This window comes from Phascolarctos cinereus, unplaced genomic scaffold (genome assembly GCF_003287225.1).
Source record: "Phascolarctos cinereus isolate Bilbo 61053 unplaced genomic scaffold, phaCin_HiC Scaffold_4;HRSCAF=312, whole genome shotgun sequence".
Lineage (NCBI taxonomy): Eukaryota > Metazoa > Chordata > Mammalia > Diprotodontia > Phascolarctidae > Phascolarctos > Phascolarctos cinereus.
Window position 1 is genome coordinate 321,310,867 of NW_027555847.1, and position 24,867 is coordinate 321,335,733.

Genomic DNA, 24,867 nt, shown 5'->3' on the forward strand with positions numbered 1-24,867 from the left:
ATCTACTGATCATCTCCTGAAAGAGATCCCAAATTGAAAATGCCAAGGAATATTGTAGCCAAATTCCAGAATCATCAGGTCAAGGAGAAAATACTGCAAGCAGCCAGAAAGAAAAAATTTAAATATCATGGAATCATAGTCAGGATTATGCAGAACCTTGCAGCTTCTATATTAAAAGATCAGAGGGCTTGGAATGATATTCCATAAGACAAAGGAGCTTGGATTACAATCAATGATCAACTATCCAGCAAAATTGAGTATAATCTTTCAGGAGAGGAGATAGACATTCAATGAAATAGGGGACTTCCAAACCTTCTTGATGAAAAGACCAGAGCTCAACAGCAAATTTGATCTACAAACACAAGACTCAAGAGAGGCATAAAAAGTTAAACAGGAAAGAAAAAAAATGTCATTCAATAAGGGCAAATTGTTTACATCCCTACATGAGGAGGGAAAGGGAGAAAGGAGAGAGAAAAGCATAAACGGGGGGAAGATAGGGTGGAGAGAAAGACCAGGTAGTAATCATAACTGTGAATGTGAATGGGGTAAACTCTCCCATAAAACGGAAGTGGTTAGCTGAGTGGATTAAAAACCATAAACCTACAATGTGTTGTTTACAGGAAAGACATTTGAAGCAGAAGGATACACACAAAGTAAAGGTAAAAGGCTGGAGTAGAATATATTATGCTTCAACTAAAGTAAAAAAAAAAAAAGCAGGGGCAGCAATTCTGATCTCAGACAAAGCAAAAGCAAAAATAGATCTAATGAAAAGAGATAAGGAAGGAAATTACATCCTGCTAAAAGATACTATAGACAATGAAGTAATATCATTACTAAACATATATGCACCAAGTGGCATAGCATCCAAATTCTTAGAGAAGAAGTTAAGTGAGTTAGGAAGAAATAGACAGCAAAACTATACTAGTGGGAGACCTCAACCTGCCTCTCTCAGAACTAGATAAATCTAATCACAAAATAAACAAGAAAGAAGTTAAGGAGGTGAGTAGAAAAATAGAATAGAAGGTGAATAGAAAATTTAGATATGGTAGAACTCATATGAAAAGTGAATGGTGATAGAAAGTAATACACATTTTTCTCAGCAGTACATGGCACCTACACAAAAATTGACCATGTATTAGGGCATAAAAACCTCATAATCTAATGTAGAAAGGCAAAAATATTAAATGCGTCCTTTTCAGATCATGATGCAATAAAAATTGCATGTAATAAAGAGCCATGGAAAGATAGACTAAAAATTAATTGGAAACTAAATAATCTAATCCTAAAGATGAGTGGGCCAAACAACAAATCATAAAAACTATCAATAACTTCATCCAAGAGAATGAAAATAATGAGACAACATACCAAATGGGATTCAGCAAAAGCAGTTCTTAGGGGAAGTTTTATATCTGTCAATGTTTACATGAGTAAAATAGAGAAAGTGGATATCAATGAATTGGACAAGCAATTAAAAAAGCTAGAAAAAGAACAAATTAAAAATCCCCAATTAAACACCAAATTAGAAATTCTGAAAACCAAAGGAGAGATTAATAAAATTGAAATTCAGAAAACTATTGAATTAATAAATAAAACTAAGAGCTGATTTTGTGGGGAAAAAACCCAATAAAATAGATAAACCTTTGGTTAATTTGATTAAAAAAAGAAAGAAGAAAACCGAATTATCAGTATTAAAAATGAAAAGGGTGAATTTACCACCAGTGCAGAGGAAATTAAAATAATAATTAGGAGTTATTTTGCAAAACTGTATGCCAATAAATTTGACAATCTTAGTGAAATGGATGAATATTTACAAAACTGTAAATTTCCCAGATTAACAGAAGAAGAAATAAAATAGTTAAAGAACCCCATTTCAGAAAAAGAAACTGAAACAAGCCATCAATGAACTGCCTAAGAAAAATTCTCCAGGGCCAGGTGGATTTACAAGTGAATTTTATCAAACATTTAAAGAACAACCAATTCCAATACTATATAAACTATTGGAGAAAATAGGCAAAGGAGTCCTACCAAATTCTTTTTATGATACAAATATGGTGCTGATACCTAAACTGGAAAGAGCCAAAACAGAGAAAGAAAATTATAGAGCAATTTCCATAATGAATGTAGATGCAAAAATTTTAAATAAAATATTAGCAAAAAGATTATGGCAACTTATCTCACGGATGATACACTATGACCAGGTAGGATTTATGCCTGGGCTGGTTCAATATTAGGAAATAGCATAGTTGACCATATCAATAGATGCAAAAAAAGCTTCTGACAAAATACAACACCCATTCCTATTAAAAAACATTAGAAAGCATAAGAATAAATGGAGTCTTCCTTAAAATGATAAGTAGCATCTATCTAAAACCATCAGCAAGTATTATATGTAATGGGGATAAGCTGGAATCATTTCCAATAATACTGGGGGTGAAACAAGGATGTTCATTATCACCACTATTATTCACTACTGTATTAGAAATGTTAGCTTTAGCAATAAGAGAAGAAAAATAAATTGAAGGAATTAGAGTAGGCAAAGAAGAAATAAAGCTATCACTCTTTGCAGATGATATGATGGTATACTTAGAGAATCCTAGAGAATCAACTAAAAAACTACTTGAAATAACAAAAAAATTTAGCAAAGTTGCAGGATATAAAATAAACCCACAAAAATCATCAGCATTTCTATACATTACAAACAAAGCCCAACAGCAAGAGATAGAAAGAGAAATTCCATTTAAAGTTACTGTATACATTATAAAATATTTGGGAGTCTACCTGCCAAAACAAACAGAGGAACTATATGAACACAATTACAAAACTCTTTTCACACAAATAAAGTCAGATTTAAATACTTGGAAGAATATCAGTTGCTCATGGGTAGGCCAAGCTAATATAATAAAAATGACGATTCTACCTAAATTAATTTACTTATTCAATGCCATACCAATCAAACTATCAAAAATTATTTTATAGAGCTAGAAAAATAATAATAAAATTCACCTGGAAGAACATACCAGATCTTAAATTGTATTATAAAGTAGCAATCATCAAAACTACTTGGTACTGGCTAAGAAGGTTAGGTACACAAGACACGATAGTCTAGGATTATAGTCATCTACTGTTTGATAAACCCAAAGATTCCAGCTTCTGGGATAAGAACTCACTATTTAACAAAAACTGCTGGGAAAACTGGAGAACAGTATGGCAAAAACTAGGCATAGACCAACATCTTATACTGTATACCAAGATAAAGTCACAATGGGTACACAATTTAGATATAAAGTCTGATACTATAAGTAAACTTGGAGAGCAAGGGGTAATTTACCTGTCAGATTTATGGAAAATGGAAGAATTTATGACCAAACAAGAGATAGAAAACATTATGAAATGCAAAATGGATAATTTTGATTACATGGAATTGAAAAGTTTTTGCACAAGCAAAGCCAATGCAACCAAGATTAGAAGGGAAGCAGAAAATAGGGAAACAATTTTTATAGCCAGTGTCTGATAAAGGCCTCATTTCTAAAATAGAGAACTGAGTCAAATTTATAAGAATACAAGTCATTCCCCAATTGATAAATAGTCAAAGCATATGAACAGGTAGTTTTCAGATCAAGAAATTAATGTTATCTATAGTCATATGAAAAAATGCTCTAAATCACTGTTGATTAGAGAAATGCCAATTAAAATAACCCTGAGGTACCACATTACACCTATCAGATTGGCTAACATGACAAAACAGGAAATGATAAACATTGGAGAAGATGTGGGAAAATTGGAACATTAATGTGTTGTTGGTGGAGTGGTGAATTGATCCAACCATTCTGGAAAACAATTTGGAACTATGACCAAAGGGCTATAAAACTGTGCATACCTATTGACTCAGCAGTACCAATTCTATATCTGTTTCCCAAAGAGATCATAAAAAAGGGGAAAGGATCCAAATGTACAAAATATTTATAGCAGCTCTTTTTGTAGTGGCCAATAATTGGAAATTGAGGGGATGCCCATCAATTGGGGAATGGCTGAACAAGTTGTGGCATATGAATGTAGTGGAATACTATTGTTCCATAGGAAATGATGAGCAGGCTGACTTTAGAAAAACCTGGAAAGACTTCTATGGACTGATGCTGAGTTAAGTGAGCAGAACCAGGAGAATGTTGTACACAGTTAATAGCCATATTGTGCAATGACTAACTTTGATAGACTTACCTCTTCTTAGCAATGTAAGATCTAAGACAACTCCAAAAGACTTATGATGGAAAATGATATCCACATCCAGAAAAAGAATTATTGAATCTGAATGCAGATTGAAACATACTATTTGCTCTTTTTTTTTTGTTTTGTTTTTGTTTCTTCTTTCTTGTGGTTCCTCCCCTTGGTTCTGATTCTTCTTTACAATATGACTAATATAAAAAATATGTTTAATGTGAATGTATATGTAGAGCCTATATAAAATTACATGCTGTCTTGAGGGTGGGTAGAGGGAAGGGAGGGTGAGAAAATTTGGAGTCCAAAATCTTATGGAAGTGAATGTTGAAAACTAAAAATAAAATAATTAATTAATATTTAAAAAAAAAACATTGTGCAATGATCAACTTTGACAGACTAAGGATCTAAGACAATTCCAAAAGACTCAAAAGGGAAAATGCTATCCACATCCAGAGAAACAACTATGGAGTCTGAATGCAGATCGAAGCACACTATTTTCTCTCTCTCTTTTTTTTTTTGTTTCTTCTTTCTCATGGTTTTTCCCTTTGGTTCTGATTCTTCTTTAGAACGTGACTAATGTGAAAATGTGTTTAATATGATTGTACATGTGTAGCCTATATCAGATTGCATGCTGTCTCTGGGAGGAGGAGAAAATTTAGAACTCAAGATCTTAAAGAAGTGAATACTGAAAATGAAAAATAAGTAAATAATTTTTTTAAAAAAGATGAGAGAAATGTTGGAAAATATAAATTATATATAACCAAGAGATATCAATAAAAATGTATTTTTCTAAAATGGTGGTTAAGTTCACAGAATCTCAGATTTGGGAAGGGCCTCAGAATTTACTTAGTCTGACTCATACCTGAACAGGAATCCCTTCCACAACCTTGCTAATAAGTGGTCCTCCACTTTCCATATAAGGAACTCATTATTCCCCACCCTAGCTAACCCACAAGAATCTATTTAACCTAAAATGTGATTGAAATACAATTATCATTTTCAATAATAAAAATGATAACTAGCATTTATATAACATTTTAAAATTCATAAAGCTCCTTATATATATATTAACTCATTTGGTGGTCTAACAACCCTGTGAGGTAGGTGCTATTACTATTTCTGTTTTACAGATAACTGTCGGCAATTTTCAGAAACTGAGGCAGAAAGAAGTCGTTACTTGACTATGGTCACACAGCTAGTCAGCATCTGAGGTAGGATTTGAATTCTGATCTCCCTGACTCCAGGTCCAGGATTCTAGCCACTATGCCAACTATGCAAACTATATAGTACTATTTCAATAGTATCCTGGTGTGTGTGCAGCTAGATGGCTAGACTGAACATCAAATAGAGCCGTGGATAGAGCATCAGGCCTAGAGTTAGGAAGACCTGAGTTCAAATCCGACCTCACTTACTAGCTGTATGACCCTGGGCAATTAGTTTACTTAACACTGTTTAAATCAGTTCCTCATCTGTAAAATGAGCTGGAGAAGGAAATGGCAAACCACTCCAGTATCTCTGCCAAGAAAACCCCAAATGGGGTCATGAAGAGTCAGACATGACCGGAACAACTAAACAGCAACAAAATTAAGGTTTGTAGACTTCTAAAGTTCTGGTCTATCGCCTCTTCCTGGACTCTCAAAGGCTGTACTAATGGACTGCAAACTCAAATAACTCTTGCCAGGCTGAAAAGTCTTAGAAGTATGGGCCTAGTAAGGTACTTACCATAGGATTTTCATCCAAGGGCCAGTCCAGCACAGAGAGGCTATGACCAGATTCACCACTGAATGATATATTCTTTTTTTTTCTTTTGGCCATACCAACTCTTAGAAACTCTCTCTACTAAGGTATAGAGGGTTGATCTCTGCATTGGTGGAGAAAATATATTCATTGTTACAATCGTAGATATTTGATATATGCTATGTAGATTTTGTGAACTAAATTATCATAGGAAAAAGTAATCCAAGTTGAAAACATTGTTTAATAGAAACACATCTCTAATAGCATGGCAACCCAATGAGAGGTTGCTCCCCAATCCCCACTCTTACCCCTGTGAGACTTCCCTTAGGACAAAGAGAAATAGTTAAATGAAACCAACCAACATAGTAATGATGTCTGGCAATGTACTCAATATCTCACACCTATAGTCCCCCACCTCTCCCGGAAAAGGTAAAAAGTGTACTTCTTCATCTCTTCTCCATAGGCAGGAGTAGACATTCAAACTATATACCAGTCTAATTTTATTTTATTAACCTTTTCATTTACAATACTAAAGTCATCACATAAATAATTTTCTGATTCTGCTTACCATTCTGTATTGATTACATTCTGATTCTTCATTGATTCAGAGAAATTTTCCCTAGTTTCTCTTAATTCTTTATAGTCATCATTTCTTATAGTATAATGACGTTGTCTTCGGGAGCTGGTCTTTGAAAAAGTAAGACCAAATCACAGAAAAGGAGTCAATAACAGTGTCTAAATTGTTGCCTAAATTTCTAAACAACTAAATTAATTGTCTAAATTTCTCTTTGATCTCTTCAGCATATATATTCAGAAGTGGGATCTATCGATCAAAAGGTATGAACAGCTTACTGACTTTTATCTCATAATTCCAAATTGTTTCTCCAGAATGGTTGAACAAATTCCGAGTTCCGCCAGCATTATATCAGGGTCCCTGTCTTGCAGTCCTTCCAACATGGACTAGTCCTATTTGTTTTTAATTCTCTGTTACCATTTGGTGATTGTAAGATGAATTCTGTGAATTGTTTTAATGAGTATACCTTTCATTATTTTGAGCAATCTTTCATATTGTTGTTAATAATTTCTTCTTTTCTTAAACCTCTGCTCATATTCTTTGATCACTGACTCTTAATCTTGGGTATTTGTGCTAATTCCCTATATATCTTAGATATCAGACTTTTTTCAGTGATATTTTATATAGTCATTTTTTCCCTATTTGATAGTTTACTCTCTTAACCTAACTGCATTGATCTTGTCCGTGAAAAAGCTTTTCAATTTCATGTAACTTGTTAACAGGTTTTTACTGAGCCAGTTTCCAACCTGAGAATAACAAAACAGCAGGCCAGAGACAAAGTGCCAGTAATCAGGTAGCTGTTTAATTAATTTGTTTCATTATGAGGAACAGATTTGCAAATTGGGAATTTCAGAATTTCACCTTGCTGTAGTGAAGACAGAGATTATATACATAAATCACAATGGGAAGAGAAGGGGGAAGGTGGATTACAAACAATCATTTCTAGGGCTTGAGCAGTTTCCCATGACAAACCCACAAATGGAAGACAATTCAACAATTCTGGAGTCTAGTCTTTGGGGGTTGTGACTTGGTGGGTCACAGGACCAGAACTCTGTGATGAGAATAGGTTCTTACGGTCTTTGATTCACTTCACTTAAGGTACAGGCAGTGATTGTGAGAGTTGTCAAGGTTTTATTGATCATTTCAAGCTACATTGTGAGCTTCTAACTCACAAGAGAAGCAATTCTGAAAAATCTAAATTATTAATATATTCATTATACATATATCAATTACTATGAAAATTATCATTCTCTTCACAAACTGAAATTATCTTTTTTTTATTTCATGTGATTTACTCTATTCCTAGTTTGATCATGAATTCTCTCCCTACTTATAGCTGTGAAAGGTACTTCCATTTTCTTCCAAGTTAGAAAAAATGATGAGACCTTTTATACTAAGTCTTGAATGAACTGGAACTTATTCTGGTCTTAAGGAGTAAGACACAGAATTAAACCAATTTTTTCTGTCAAACTGCTTTCCAGTTTTTCCAGTAGTTACTGACAAATAGCAAATCCTTCCCCGTGAAGTTTACACTTAGGGATTTATCAAACACTGGGCTAATTAGTTTGGTGGTTTCTGATTCTTGCTTATCTATTTTGTTCCACTGATCTACTTTTCTCTTTTCTGAACTGGTATCAAAATTTTGTGATTGGTGTTATAAATAGCAGTAATTTAAAGTTTGGGATATTCCAATTCGTTCTAACTTTTCCCTCTCTCTATTTCTCTTCCTGGGCTCTTTTAAAGATAGTTTTACAAGATCTAAGCAATTTTAACTTCTTTGATCACTATCTGCTGCTTGTTTGGTCCTTCAAAAAGAGGAAAAGAAATTTCTCAGAAGGAGAGATAAGAATAAGAGAAAACCGTTATTTCTTCATTAGGAAAAAATTGAAGATCACGCACTATGGTAAGTTGTGGTTGATCTTATTCATTGCCCCATTATTTCAATGAATAGTTCAAGAAGGAAAAAGGATCAAAAATTAGAGGACCCCTGCAAACTGAATACTATTCTTCAGCATCCCAGAATCTTTAAATAAAATACAAATACTTGAATTAAAGTTTGCAGTAGCATGTTTCTTGCTCATTTAAAGAAACTGTTCAAGAGTGGCTTTGATTCCATTCTGATAACATAGGGAGGTCTTCTTAAGATCCCTTACTGGATAGTAAGGAGAGTATATATGGAGAATATAGTTATATATATGGAGAGTATAGTTGCATACACCAGCCTTTCACATGAATACAATTTTTTAAAATTATCTTATACTTTCCCTCTAAGAACTTTACTATTGTGAGTATTCTTGCTACCAGTCCCAGGCATTTGGAAGAATAGTTATCTGTGAGATAACTGTCTACAATGCATTGCAGTGAAGAATAAAATGAAAAAGAATGTAAAAAGCCTACCACAGTGTGAAAATTCTATAAAGTGTGATGTTTGGGTAGGAACTGCTGCTTTCCATTCTGATCCTTTTTTTTCCACAGTACTTTTCTAGCTCTTAATCTTTGGGGTGAAGGAGGTGTCTTCAGCCCTCTCCTGGTTACACAGCTGCAATGTCTCATCTCTACAGGACTTTCTATTCCATGCCTCTGTGCTAGGTGAATTTTCAGATCCCCTTTATGTAATGTCTCCCCTAAAAGAATGTAAGCTCCTTTAAGATAGGGGCTGTCTTCTGTTTCTATTTCTGTTCTTAGTGCTTAGCACAGTGTCTGGCACATAGTAAATATTTAATCAATGCTTGTTGACTGACTGACTGACTGACAAAGGGCTTGGAGAAGATATCCTCCTTCCTGGACATTTTCTGGGCTGTTTGACTCAAGATGACTCTGGGGAGTTGACCTTTCCACACCATCTTGGAGGATAATGCCAGAAGTTCGGCTCTCCATTTCATGATTCAAATATTTTGCCAGTGCCTTCAATGGCTTCTACTGGAATTGGACCCCGGACAACCGATCACAGTGAATCTTTTCCAAGTTGTATTTGGCAGTCATTATGTCCAGCATGTCCAGTTTCTTTTGCTGGCAGTTGCACTAAGGAATCACCAACCACTCTAATGGAGCCACTGCTCATGGAGTACTTGGTGCTCATGTTCTTCTAGCCATAGTGGCTTCAGCAGCTGAATAGAGATGTATAGGTACGTGAGCAGAGAAGATAGAACCCAAAGGTCCCACTCTGAGTTGGGACATCCATCTGCTTCAAAATAGCCTTGCTGAAGTACATCTGAGTAGAGGAGAAGGTGAAGGATATTTGACCAAGTGCAAGGCCTAGACTTAGAGGGAGGAGGTGGCACACAGCAGTGGGACTGGACAATGTCCTTTCTGATCTTTGAAGTCTTTTCTAACTGAAAATCCTAAGAATCCTGGATAACTTTGCCTTAACAACCACCACCAAGCTAGCACCAACTCAAGTTGGTGAAAGTATAAGATATGAAAAGGTATTATCTTGGGATGCTTTGGACAATCATAAAGTTGCTTTCAAATGAAGAAGTGAGATATCTTTTAATGTCCACTTCCTTCTTCACCCTTCTCCAATCTCAATCACAAGTTTTAGGACATCATTGTTATTGTTGCAAGATAACTGAATCATATGCTTTTACCAGGCCTTCTTCCTGGACTCCTCACACACAACATTCCATCAATAGTCTCTGCATCCTTAGGCTGTTCCATATGCTTGGGATGCATTACCATTGCACTAAGTAGTATCCTTCCATATACTCTCTTTATTTGTTCCCCAAGATCATACAATCCCGTTTGTTTAAAGGGGTTCCAAATAACATCTGCAGCACTCTGAGAGGACAATGATGGAAGCACAGAGAGAGCCTAGTCCATTAGAGCATGGACTGACTTAATTATCTTTTTGTCTTGGTCAAAGGAGGTACTCAGTGAATGGTTATTTACTGAGAAAAAGAGTGGCATCTACTACTCATCCTTGGTTGAAAATCATTAAGAAAGCCGGCATGCTAATTCACAGGAAAGCCCACCCTCTGTAGAAGTTCCAGCTGGTGGTAGAGATCATAGATGTAGTGGTAGAGAGCCATATGATGCCTGCTAAATAAGAAACGTGCCGAGATGGAGGCTGCATCTTCACTTTCCTCATGTAATGATCTGCCCAAGAAAAAGGGTGGATTTGAGATTCCCAGTGTCTGAACCAATATATTATGTTTCATAACACGTCTGATATTGGTAAATTTGTCATGTTTCTGACACATACAAATTAAGAAGTGTTGTTATGGTTTATTTATTCTAACTATAGTTTTTTTCATGTTTCATATCAGGTTTTCTTTAATAACTAGCAAATGTGTTTGAGCAAAAAACATACATTCCACACACTACTTGGTTATAAATAGTGTCACCTTTAAGAAAAGGAATATTTCAAATTGGTTCAGCCAAGTAGACCCAAATCATTTCTGAAAGTCGAAGAAAGAATAATTTCCAAATGGATTTCTTGCCGTGCGTAATGTTAAGTGCAGCCCTGTCAGCTTTTATACTTTATTTTGACCTGCTTTGTAAAATGATATTCAGAACAGCTCAGTGTGATGTCAACTTCCATTAATTCTTTCTTCAATGATAGGTATTCATTATTCAAACCGTGTTTTCACTGGCACAATCTATTTATGCTTCAGTTTCTTTGCTGAAGTCGTTTGGAAGGAACAATTCCTAGGGAAGACTAAGTTCTTTCTTTGCAATTTTTCTCCTAAAACGACCTTCCAAAAGGACAATAGAGATTGTTCTATAACAATATCTGCGTTGTTTCCAAGGCATATATTGTGAAAACATTTAACGTTTCTTATACTTGAACAGATCTGCCATTAAACTAGTCAAGTACTAAACAAGTTAAGATGTATTTAAGATTATTTCCATTGTGAGCATTTTCATCAATTGTTTATTTGGCTCATCTAAGGTTGCCCAGTAAAGGGCACCTCACAATAATAATTTTCTTGCTTGTTTTTTACATGAGACATGAACAGAACCATTCTCTCGCTGATTTATAAGCATAAAAAATACAAGTTTATAAAACTACTTGTTGTCTTTTAACAGTTATAATGATTACATGTTGGAAAGAACAGCTTCTTTTTTGCTGATCCAATACTGCATGATACAATACTTAAGAAATAAATTGTCCAGTAAGTTTTTGGTTTGAAAGGACCATATAAATCACCTATTTGAAATCCTGCCTTTAAAAAAAACAGAAAACAGCTGGGAGGAGGGCAGGCGGAGAAAAGGGGAACAGATATTAGAGTGAACCTAAATCTGGATTTGGTTGATTCATTAGTGGAATTTGGAAAAGAAAACATTCCCAGGAGAACTGTAGTGATTCATAGTCCTGAGAGCAGTCACATAGTCACACAATTTGTAAAGCAGCCATAAAACTACTAAGGGTAGTTTTCTCCCTCCTTTTCATTCAGACTTGGCTATCTCCAGTCTTTTTCTGAAGCCGAGCTCTAGCTGGCTCAGTCAAAACCAGCGGCTCTTGTATGATGGTTGCTGGGTAATTTTTGCCCAGCAGTTCGACCTCCACTCTCTGTCCCACTTTACTAAGCTCCATGGGGACATAAGCAAAAGCCAGACTCTTCTGAGTGCTGTAACTGTAGCTTCCAGAGGTGGTGTTGCCAACAACCTGAAAGACAAAGGAAATGATCCTCATCATCTGTATCACTCATTTGCGCAGGGTCGTTTATGTACTAAAGAGTGTGCTCCATTTGTCCTCGACAATAGGAAATCACTCCCGAGTAGAATAAAGTCAGTGGATAACCACTCACACATTTATATTATGCAGCTCCACTGATACAGTACTCCATTCAAATCATGGTGTTCTATGGCTGTAGACAAATGACTCTACTCTTCTGGGAAGAAAACAAGTATTAAGTGAGTACATCCTCTGGGCACTGTATTAAGAACTTTACATTTGATCTGGGCCTCAGTTTCCTCAACTGTAAAATGAAGAGGATTTACTAGATAATGACTTGGATATCCTCCAACTCTTCATAACTATGACTACAGGAATAACTATGACATTCTTATAGTCAAGCAAAATTCAAGCCTCTGACACTTACTAACTGTGTGATCTTGAGTATGCTATTTTACTTCTATGGGGCTCAGTTTCCTCATAACTTTTAATAATAGTAACTTCATTCATTTTCTACTCTTCCTTTATTGCTACTTCCATCTTCTGACACTTATAGAAATATGATTGTCTTCAGAAGACGTCTTTCCCCTCTTTAGCCCATGCACCCTTCTCAGCCCTGGTGGTTTAGGAGGAGGATTAGACATACTTTCTGGCTCCTAAGTGTTGCTTCCAGATCCTTCCTCTACCTCTCCATCTCTGAGGAACACTCAATCCAAATGTTTCACCCTATCCAGCTCCTCCTGGAAGTTATCCAACCTACAGGTCATATCCCCTGTTTTCTCAAGGAGTTCAGTATCTGCCTTTTTCTTCAACCTGTCCCTTGCCCTTTTACTTGGGAACTTTAACATACATGTTGCTGTTCCCTCAGATACCCCGGCCTTCTACTTGCTCATTTTATTCAACTTCTATTACCTGCCTCTTCACTGTACTTCATTCACCCACAGGGAAGGTCAGTCATACCTTTGACTTCACCATCACTCACAAGTGTTCCACATCGATGATCAAGTTACTATATCCAGCTATAATATCCTGTCATTCCACCTCTCTTGATACTTCATGCCTTCTAAATCTTTTCTTTATCCTTACTGTGACCTCCAATCCTTCAGCCCCTCAGGCTCACCACCCCTCCCTCCCCTATCATTCTTATTCTGGCTTCACATTTCTTCCTTCCCAATCTTGACAGTTCAGTGTTGCTCTGTTCTCCATTGTATCCCTTGCTTCCTTGACCTGTCATTGCTTTGCCAGATCCCAGTCCTGAAATGTCCTTACCATCTGACTCCTCTGCTCCTACTCACCTGTAGCTAAAGGGTGCTGGAAGAAGTCATCTGACTGTCCCAGTCACCCAGGCTCACAACCTAGGTGTCATCCTTGATTCTTCACTCACTAGCAACTCACATATTTAACCTGTTGCAAAGTCCTGTCATTTCTACCTTGACAACATTTCTCTTGTGTGTCTCCTTCTCTCTACTCATGTAGCTGCCACCCTGTGCAGGCCCTAATTGTCTCATGCCTGAACTACTGCAGTAGCCTTTTGGTAATTCTTCCTGCCTCAGGTCTCTCTCCACTTCAGTCCACTCTCCACTCAGCTGCCTAAGTGATCTTCTTAAAGCTCAGGTCTGACCATGTCACCCCTTCCCAACTTCATAAATTTCAATGGCTCCCTATTATTTCTAGAATCACATATAAAATCCTGGTTGGCTATTGAAGCCCCTACAAACCTGGTCTCTCTCTACTGCTCCAGTCTTCTTACCTATTGTTCTCCTCCCTTCTGAATATCTCTTGGACACACTATCTCCCAATTCTTTCACTGGCTATCCCCCATGCTTGGAATATTGTCACACCTTGTTGCCAAATCCTGGCTTCTTTCAATACTCAACTCAAATCCTACCCTCTTCAAGAGAAGTTTCCCAAAAGAGTATGGCAGAAACTAGGCATAGACCCAAATCTCACACCATATACCAAAATAAAGTCAAAATGGGTTCAGGACTTAGATATAAAGGCTGATACCATAAGTAAACTGGGAGAACAAGGAATAGTTTACCTATCAGATCTATGGAGAACAGAAGAATTCATGAACAAACAGGAGATAGAGAACAATATGAAAACCAAAATGGATAATTTTGATTACATTGAATTGAAAAGTTTTTGCACAAACAAAGCCAATGCAACTAAGATTAGAAGGAAGGTAGAAAATTGGGAAAGAATTTTTACAACCAGTATCTCTGATAAAGGCCTCATTTCTAAAATATATAGAGAATTAAGACAAATTTATAAGAACACAAGACATTCCCCAATTGATAAATAGTCAAAGGATATGAACAGACAGTTCTCAGATGAAGAAATTAAAGCCATCTATAGTCATATGAAAAAATGCTCTAAATCGTTATTGATTAGAGAAATGCAAATCAAAACAACTCTGAGGTACCACATCACACCTATCAGATTGGCCAACATGACAAAACAGGAAAATGATAAGTGTTGGAGAAGATGTAGGAAAATTGGAACACTAATACATTGTTGGTGGAGTTGTGAAATGATCCAACCATTTTGGAGAACAATTTGGAACTATGCCCAAAGGGCTACAAAAATGTGCATACCCTTTGATCCAGCAATAGCACTTCTAGGGCTATATCCCAAAGAGATCAAACAAATGGGAAAAGGACCCACATGTACAAAAATATTCATAGCAGCTCTTTTTGTGGTGGCAAAGAATTGGAAATTGAGAGGATGCCCATCAATTGGGGAATGGCTGAGCAAGTTGTGGTATATGAATGTAATGGAATACTATTGTGCTATAAGAAATGATGAACAGGCTGACTTCAGAAAAACATGGAAAGACTTATATGGTCTGATGCTGAGTGAAGTGAGCAGAACCAAGAGGATTTTGTACACAATAACAGCTACGTTATGCAATGACTATGATTGTTAAACTGAACCCTTCTCAGCATTGAGGATCTATGACATCTCCAGAGGCCTCGGGATGGAAAATGCTGTCCACATCCAAAGAAAGAACTATAGAAGTCAAATTGCAACACTTATTTTTACCTTTTGTTGAGTTTTGTTTCATCTTTCTGATGGTTCCTCCTATTGGTTTTAATTTTTATTACAACTTCACTAATGGGAAAATATGTTTAATGGGTATGTAAATGTAAAGCCTATATCAGATTGTGCGCTGTCTTGGGGAGGGTTGGGGGGGAAGGGGGAGAAAAATTTTCAACTCAAAAGCAGATGGAAGTGATTGTTGATAAATCAAAATAAATTAATAAAAAAAACTGAAAAAAAGAGAATTTTCCCAGTTCCCACCCATCTGCTCCAATGCAAGGGCTTTCCCTCTGAGATTTCTTGCCATTTACACACCCACACACACACACATATATGTATAGACAGATATATATATACATATATATACATATAAATCTTTATGTATCTTGTATGTACGTAGTTATTTATATGTTATCTTCTGAATTAGAATGTGAACTCCTTAAAGGCAGAGATCATGTTTTTGTCTTTCTTTGTATCCTTAATGCTTAGTAATGCCTTGATCCTAGTAAGTCCTCTATTGATTAGCTGACACAACCCTGCTGATTGGGCTTACTACAAATTTGTGTTATATAATCTCAACTAGGTGCTCTCTGCAACAAGGCAATAGTTTTACTCTTCTCTACTGGACTCTTTCTCTTGTTCTCACCAAAGAAAGTGTTCCCAAATTTCACTTCCTTTCTTAAATCTCGCCCCCCCCAATCCTCTCAGAGGGACCTCACTCCACACTTTATTGAGGAAATAAAGATCATTCACATTGAACTCCCTCTTCTCCCCTACCCTACATTTCAAAACTTCTTAATATCGTCTTCATTTTCATCTCTGTTACTCCAGTCTCTGATGAAGAGGGAACCCTTCTCACTGAGGTTAACACATCCACATGTACCCTTGACCACATCCTTTAAAATCTCTTGTCAAATTGTTTTGCCTATCATATTTCTCTCTAATCTTCAATGTCTCTCTATCTACTAGCTTCTTGCTTCCTTCAATCTTACCCAGAGCTCCCCTTCCTTAAAAAGTTCCTCACTTGACCCAAACACTTCCTCAAACTCTCTTCCTATATCTCGCCTTCATTTTAAAGCCAAACACTTGGAAAAAATTGTCTCTTTTTATGGCCTCCATTTTCTCTTGTCTCACACTTCTCAGCACTTTACTGTTTTGGCTTCTTGACCTTATTCTCCCATTGAAACCGATCTCTTTGAAGTTACCAACAGTCTCTTAATTTTCAAGACCAATGACTTCTCTGAGGCATTTAACTCTCTTCCTGGATTCTTCCTCTTCTCTGGGTTTTCATGACTAACACTCTCTCTTGGTCCTGTTCCAATCTAATTGGCCGTTCCTTATCTTTTATTGGATTATTATCCTCAATCCATACTCTAACAGTGGGTGTAACCCAAGGTTTTGTCCTTGACCCTCTTTTCATTCTGCACACTTTATAGTCTTTTCATTTCCCTTGGGCTTAATGTCATCTCCATATATATGACTCCTAAATATTGATATCTGGCCCTCGTTTCTTTCCTGAGCTCCAGGCCTTCATCAGACTATTGAACAATTCAAACTGGATACCCTGGAGACTTCTCAAACTCATTGTGTCCTAAACAGAACTCATTATCTTTCCTCCCAAACCTATCCTTTTTCTTAACTTACCTATTTCAGTCAAAGGTGCCACCATCCTTCCATTCACCCAGATTCCCAACCTCAAAGTCATCCTCAGCTCTTCCCTTTCCCCATGTATCCAGTCAGTTTCAGCTCTACCTCCACAATACCTCTCACACTCTGTTCCTTTTCTCTACTCAAATAGCTATCATCCTAGTTAAGACCCTTATCACCTGTCACCTGGAATATTACAATAACCTCCCAGTTGGCCACCATGCTTAAAGTCTTTCTCCTCTCTAATCAATAGTCCGTATATATAGGTATCAAAGTGATATTCCAAAAGCACAGATCTGACCATACCACTTTCTTGCTCTACAAACTTCAGTGGCTGCCTATTGATTTTAGAATCAAATGTGAGCTCCTCTAGTCCTTCACTACCTAATCCCAGCCTATCTTTCCAGTTCTCTTATATACTGATCTTTTTCACACACTCAAAATTCCAAGCACATTGACCAACTTCCTTTCCATCATACATGATATTCTACCTCTTGTCTTCAGGTCTTTGTACTGTCTGACTCACATGCCTGGAATATGCTTTGTCTTCATCTTCATCTCTTAGAATCTATATCTTCCTTCAAAGCTTAGCTTACATGCTACTCTTCCATGAAGGCCTTTTCTAATCCTGCATGCTGTTAATGCCTCCCCCCACACTACCAAAAAAAAAAACTTATCTTGTATTTAATTTGTATATGTAGTATATATACTTATTTACTAGTAGGTTGGTAAATGTTTTACAATTGTCTCTCTTGGGGGAAAAAAAGTGCCTGGAATGCCTTTTAAGTTTAATCAATATCATTAGCATTTTTCTCCATTGTTTTCATTAGGCTAGACAATCAACTAAATAGCAAATCAAGCTCTGATTTGTAGCATTTGTGATTTTCAAGATATAAATGTTCACACTGAAAATTTAACAATCAATTTTTCCAGATCAGGGAGGAGCTGCCTCCAGCACATCCCTGTACTTATATGTCTCCATACTGTCTCTCATAGCTGGATAAAGCCAAGGTTGTAAACTTGGGAGACTGGAAGAATGGTGATGCTTTTTAACAGAAACAAGGATATGTATGAAAAGCGTGGATTTAGGGAGAAAGGTAATGAATCTTGTTGAGTCTGAGATGTCTCCTGGACATCTGGTTTAAAATGTCCAATAGGCAATTATTGATGAGAGAAAGAAGCTTAACAGAAAGTAGATATGAATCTGGGAGTAAGCAGCATAGAAAAGATAATTAAATCCATGGGAGCTGATGAAGTCACAAGAGATAGAGAACAAAGAAAGATGATGATAGTGATAATATTGATAGCATTTATATAATGCCTTAAGGTTTGCAAAGCACTTTTCAAATATTATCTCATTTTATCCTCACAACTCTGGGAGGTAGGTCCTATTATTATCGCCATTTTACAGATGAGGAAATTGAGGCTGACATTGGTTAAGTGACTTAGACAGAGTCACATAACTACGAAGTGTCTGAGACCAAATTTGAACTTGGGTCTTCCTGGTTCTAAGTTCAGCACTCCATCTGTTGCACCACCTAGCTACCCGTAAGGTCTATGACAGAACCTTTGGAAGCACCCATTGTTAAAAACTATGATATGCATGGTGAGCCAGCAAAGGAGACTGAGAAGTAGCAGTTAGGTAGGAAAAGCAGGAAGGTAGTTTCATGAAAACCCAGGATCTAGGAGGGGTTATCTCCAGTCGTCCTATCTATATCTGGCCACTGAAACCAGATAGTTCTGGAGGAAAAAGTGAGGCTAGTGACTGCACAGCTCTCCCTCACTTAAATCCAATTCACTTGCAAGTCATGGAATCACCTTCCTGATGTCATGGTCCTCTTCAAGAACAAAGGATAAACAACAACAACAAGGATCTAGGAGAAGAGGATGATCAGTAATGTCAAATGCAGCAGGGAAGTCAAGAAAGATGAGGATTTAGAAAGGACTTGGCAATGGAGGCAACCTTGGTAACTTTGGAGAGAGCAATTTCAGTTGAGTGATGAGGTCAGAAGCAAAAGGTTGAGAAGCGAGTGAGAGGAAGGGAAGTAGAGGCAAATAATATACTTTTTTTCTAAGAGCTTGGCTCAGAGAAGAGAAAGAGAGGGTAATAATTTGAAGGGGTTTTTTTAAATGATGAGAGATACTTAGGCAAGTCTAAAGGCAGTAGTGAAGGAAATAGTAGCTGAGGAGCAGTTGATAATTAGAGAAAAAGAGGGCTTAATTCAGAGGGAATCTTCTGAAGAAGATGGGAGAAGAAAGGATCAAGGGTACATATAGAAAGAGGTTGTTCTTGGCAAAGAGAAGGGCCATGCCATTATAGGAGACTGAAAGAATGAAAGATATGAAGTTAAAGGGTTTTGATATGAAAAGGAGGGCAGAAGAGGGAGCTCAGTGACAGCCTTCATTTTTCAGTAGAGTAAGAGGTGAAGTGTACAAGGGAGCAGGTAGGGTAGGAGTAAGGTGTGATGTCTGAGGAAGAGAAGAGGTTTGGAATAGTAGATGGGGGAGGAGAGAGATAGGAAATCAATTAAGGAGGAATAAAAAGGACTGCCTTGCTGCAGCTAGGGACAAATTGAAGTTAAATAACCTAAATTAGTAGCATACCTCCAGGAATCATTGTTATGTGACTTCCTACAATTCTGTTCAGGAACACCTAAGTAGGAGAATAGGGGGAAAGATGGTGATAGTAAACCAGGGGTGGTATCTGGCAGTTGATGAGCAATGGTACCACAAGGGTGTGAAGGATTTCAGAGGAGATTAGTTAACCATAAGGTGGAGATTGAGAAGGGAGGAAAGAGAAATCAGAGCAGGAGTAATAGCCTAAGAAATTACTGAGATGGGAGTTTAGAATGATAGTGAAGAATAGGATTAGAAGGCATAAAGTATAGGGAGAGATGGAATGATAGGAGGTCATGGTCAGAAAAAGGAGATGAGATTTGAGTGAGACCTGGAAGATGGGCAGGATTTGGATCTGCAGAGGGAACAAGAAAGAGCAATCCAGGGTTGGTAACAGCATGAACATGCAATTAAAATATGTATGGATTTGTTTTACCATGAGGTCCCCCTATACTAATATGCTACCAATTAGTAGATAATTTCCTAGAGAATTACATGAGGCATATAGAGGTTAAATGATTTGCCCAAGGTCACACTTTTGCCTAAGGTCAAGGTAGTAACTCTTAAAGGCAAGATTCGAACTTAGATCTTGCTGACTCTGCTTCTGGCCCTTCAGACATCAGCCTATGTGATAACCACATGGTTTCTATAATTAAATTAATAGAACTACAACTAAAATAAGAGAAAAAAGTGAGGCAGTCTGTGAAAGCAAACCATAAAAGATGACATGAAAATATGCATGTATGGACATATATGAGAGGTCATAAGATAAATAATAAATGGGATCAGCTAGGTGGCACAGTAGATAGAGCACAAGTCCTGAAGTCAAGAGGACTTGAGTTCCAATCCAGCTAGACACTTATTAGCTGTGTGACCCCGAGCAAGTCACTTAACCCTGATTGCCTTCCTCCTATTGACAAAAAAAAAAAAGAACAAGAAGAAAATAGAATGTAGAGTTTTATTTGAAATGTTTTTGTCATGTGGACCCAACCTTCTAAACAAAGGAGAACCACTCAGATCCCTCAGTGAAGAGCTTGTATCTGTCGGCAGACAATCCTAGTGGTGGCCATTCATTCTAGCCTTTCAGATACCAACACATTTTCAGCACTATGTATTGACTCCTAGTTTTTTAAACCTTGGCTTAGTAATTATCTGTTTCAAACCTATAGTCAGGAGGCATCATGATGATTCTGTAAAGGAATAAGTGTTGCTGAGATGATACACGCTTTTTAAACACATTGTCTTCCAGACTACTAGAGATTATAAATGAGAGATCTAAGACATGTGCATCAGCAAGTTCCTTCTGAAGCATAATCAAACTTTTCGACCCAGGCTCCCTCAGGAACATTTGCTTCATTTTATACCTGGACTAGAGGGATCTGTGTCTGGGCCACAATGGGAGTGAGCTTCACTCACTGCCACGTACACTGCTCATCTAGCTAAATCAGAGTGAAGTTTAGGAAAATCAAGATGTTCCAAAGTAAAAAAAATTTAGCAGGTAACCGGATCCATTCTCTGCCTCTAGACAGGTTCATCTGAACCAGTGGTCCAACTTAAAAAGAAACAGAGGCCTTTAAACCATGCATAACGATCCCTGCAGCCTGCATGTTGACTTAGAGGTTCTGACCATTCTCAGGTGTTGTCTCAGCTGCACGTTTGATACTTCTGATCTAAACTGTCTTTTGGACTTTTCCTCCTCTGCCCCAGCAGCCTGTCCACCCTGGAGATGCCTCTGCCCCTTCAACCTTCCCTCTCAGTGACAAGTTCCTGGCCTAAAAGAATTGCCCTGGCCATCCATCCTCACTTCTCTCCTGATTCTCCAGATTTTTTCACCTTTGTTCCCATGTAAATACCACTCCTCCTCCATTCCACACCTCAACCCTAACTGTGATTCAGCTTTCTTTTATATGCTGTCTTCCTCAATTAGAATGTAAGCTCATTAAGGGTAGGGAATATTTTTTTTTGCTTGTATTCAAATTTCCAGTTTGTGGCACATAGTAAGTGCCCAATAAATGTTCTCTATGTCTTTATCTATCCCAGTAGGCATTAGTATATTAATGACCTAGTAAAGCTAGGTTATTGTGCCATTATTTTTTTTTTTTACTTTGAAATACTTTGTGCCTTTTGGCAAGCTGGTATCTTTTTTTTTTTAAGGCAATTGGGGTTAAGTGACTTGCCCAGGGTCACACAGCTAGTAAGTGTCAAGTGCTTGGTCTGAGGCTGGATTTGAACTCAGTCCTCCTGACTTCAGGGCCGGTGCTCTATCCACTGTACCACCTAGCTGCCCCTAAGCTGATATCTTTTAAACAAGGTTTCATTTGTTTCAGGTTTTGGTGGTCCCAGACTAATTTGCATGTCTGGTTAATTTAATTTTTTTAAAAAATCTTTAGGGAAAGAGATTTCTCAGCCCAAATCTTAACTTGGTCTTTCCTAACCACTTCCAGATTCAATTAAATCCACTCCCTCTCTGTCCTCAGTGGATTTGGAGACCATCCCCATCATTCCTTTTATGATTGCCCTTCATATACTTTAACATAGCCATCAAGCTGATTGTCAGCCTTCTCCTCTCCAATCTGAATAATTTCAATTCATTAACCTTTCCTCCAAGGCCCCATTTCCCAGACCTTTAATCATCTTAGTCACTCTCCTTTGGATGTTCTCAGAATTCTCCATATTTCCCTTGAGTTATAGAACTGAAATGACTGGTTTGGGAAAATTGTGTGGAAAGAGCAGAAAGGGCACGGGCTGGGGGTAAGGTTTTAGCTTTGCCACCAGCCAATCAGCCAGTCAATAAGCATTAATTAACCACTTACTATGTGCCAGGCATTGTGCTAAGCACTAGGGACATAAAGGAAGTAAAGGACAGCCCCTGCCCTTTAAAAGCTCAAAATATAATGAGGGAAGAAAACATGCAAACAATTCTGCACAAATAAGCTACTTACAGGATGAATAGGAAATAATCCATGGAGGGAAAGACTAGAATTAAGAAGGATTGGGAAAGACTAGAAGGTGGGATTTTAGCTGAGACTTTAGGGAAGTCAGAGAAACCAAGAGGTAGAGATAAGGAGAGAGAACATTCCACTCATGGAGGATGATCCTAGAAAATTCCCAGAACCTAGAGATAAGACTATCTTGTTTGAGAAAAGGAGACCAGCATCACTGGATCAAACAGTATGAACAGAGGTGTAAAGGGTAAGAAAATTGGGAAGATAGAGGAGGATCAGGTTTTGTGTTCAGTTGTTTTTTAGTTATATCTGACTCTTCATGACCCCATTTGGAGTTTTCTTAGCAAAGATACTGGAGTGGTTTGCTATTTCCTTTTCCAACTCATTTTGCAGCTGAGGAAACTGAGGCAAATAGTTGATTTGCCCAGGGTCACACAGCTAGTAAGTCTCTGAGGCCAGATTTGAACTCAGGAAGATGAGTCTTCCTGACTCCAGGCCTGGCACTATAGAGCCACCTAGCTGCCCAGTACTAGGTTATGAAGGGCTTTAAACACTAAACAGAGGATTTTGTATTTGATCCTGGAGAAGACAGGGAGCCAGAGGAGTTTATTGAGTAAGGGTGTGTGTGTGTGTGTGTGTGTGTGTGTGTGTGTGTGTGTGTGTGTGTGTGTGTGTGTAACATGGTTGGACCAACACTTTAGGAAAATCATTTTGACATTCTTAGTTATATAACAGTTAGCTACATGACCCAGAGCCATTACTTTAACCCTTCTGAGCCTCAGTTTCTTCACATGTAAAACAAGGAAGCTAGATTAGATGCTATTTGAGATCCCAGATCTAAACTCTATGATTTTATAAGTTGAGATTCTTACTTGAAGGAACATGGTAGCCTCCTAGTCAAGATAATTGAAGGAGGTAATTTGATTTCACAGACTCACAGATTTAGAGTTGGAAGAAAATATCTTAGGGACCAAGATCCTGGAGTCAGGAGGACCTGAGTTCAGATCTGACCTCAGATACTTACTTACTAGCTGTGTGCTGGGCAAATCACTTAACCTCAACAGCCTCAAAAAAAAAAAAGTCTGCTGTCCATTATGCCACATGGACTGTTAGTGTGGCTTGAGGTGGACCCGCTGTCTTACCCAGTTTCCCAATGGAAAGGTGTCCGCATACTAGTTATTAATGGGGGAGAAAAACTCCTAGAGCACTCTTGCATATAATCAGAGTTGTGAGTTAAGAATCAATGACATCGGGTGGATAGAGCATCAGCCCTGGAGTCAGGAGGACCTGAGTTCAAATTCAGCCTCAGACACTTGACACTTACTAGCTGTGTGACACTTACTAGCAAGTCATTTAACCCCATTGCCTAGCCAAAAAAAAAAAATCAATGACATATTGACAAAAGGAAACCAAATTGAAAATAGCTGATTTAAACTTCCTAGTAATCCTGATGTTTAATTTAAATCATATCACACAGGTATTTGCATATCTCCAAGGATAATTTTTGGTCCGCCTAGAGATCTTGGTGTGGAAATTCTCTTGATACAAGCTAATGTCAATCAACCAATCAACAAGCTTACATTAAGAACCTATCACTGCATGCCAAGCAGTGTGCTAGGTTATGGGTATACAAGGACAGAAATGAATCCCTCTTTGCCCAGAAGAAGCTTACATTAGTAGTTGTTTAGTCATTTTTAAGTCGTGTCTGACTCTTCAGGACCCCTTTGGAAGTTTTCTTGGCAAAGATACTGCAGTGGTTTGCCATTTCCTTCTCCAGCTCATTTTAGAGATGAGGAAATTGAGGCAAACTGGGTGGAGTGACTGCCCAGGGTTACACAGAGTGTCTGAAGCTGGATTTGAATTCAGGTCTTCCTTACTCCCAGCCCTGCACTCTATCCAGTGCGCCACCTAGCTGCCCTCGCTTTAGTAACAGATAAATTCTAAATGGTTGACTGAGGCAAATAGGTAAAAGGTGACTTTACAAAGGGCACTCATATATCACACTCCCTTTGGTGATTGTATATACCACATCTCAGTATGATATGATACCCAGTCCATCCGTGAACAAAAGAATAAAATCTTACAAAAAAGCAGAGTAGTAAGGAGCCTCAGAGGTCATCTTTCCAACAGCCTTGATTTTACAAATGAGACACTTGAAATCCTAAGCAGGGAAAGTGATTTGTTTAAGGTCACACCACAGCTAGGAAGTAGTGAACTGGAATTTCGATTCAATAATCATCTGTTGAGTACCTACTACTCAGAAGAAACTGATTTGAACTGAAGTAGATGACCAGGCTAGACTTCCCTTTTTGGAAAGATCTTGCCCCTTCACTGGGTTCTCTAATTAATTAAATTAACAGATATTGATGGAGATGTCCTGCAGGCATCTCAAACTTAACACATTTCCAAAAGAGCTCATCTTCTCTACCTCACCCCTAACCCCTCAGATCCTCAAAAACTTTTCTATTTCTGTT

The 24,867-nt window shown here is 37.6% G+C and overlaps 1 protein-coding gene across 1 annotated transcript in view; it reads right to left on the minus strand.

Annotated features, from left to right (window-relative positions):
- Nucleotides 1-7,306: 7,306 nt before the first annotated feature.
- Nucleotides 7,307-24,867, minus strand: part of DMGDH (dimethylglycine dehydrogenase) — a 103,974-nt gene continuing 86,413 nt past the window's right edge. The window contains exon 16 of the mRNA XM_020998451.2: nt 7,307-12,134. Coding sequence (XP_020854110.1) covers nt 11,919-12,134 — 216 coding nt within the window. The 3' untranslated portion in view covers nt 7,307-11,918. The remainder of the gene's footprint in view (nt 12,135-24,867) is intronic.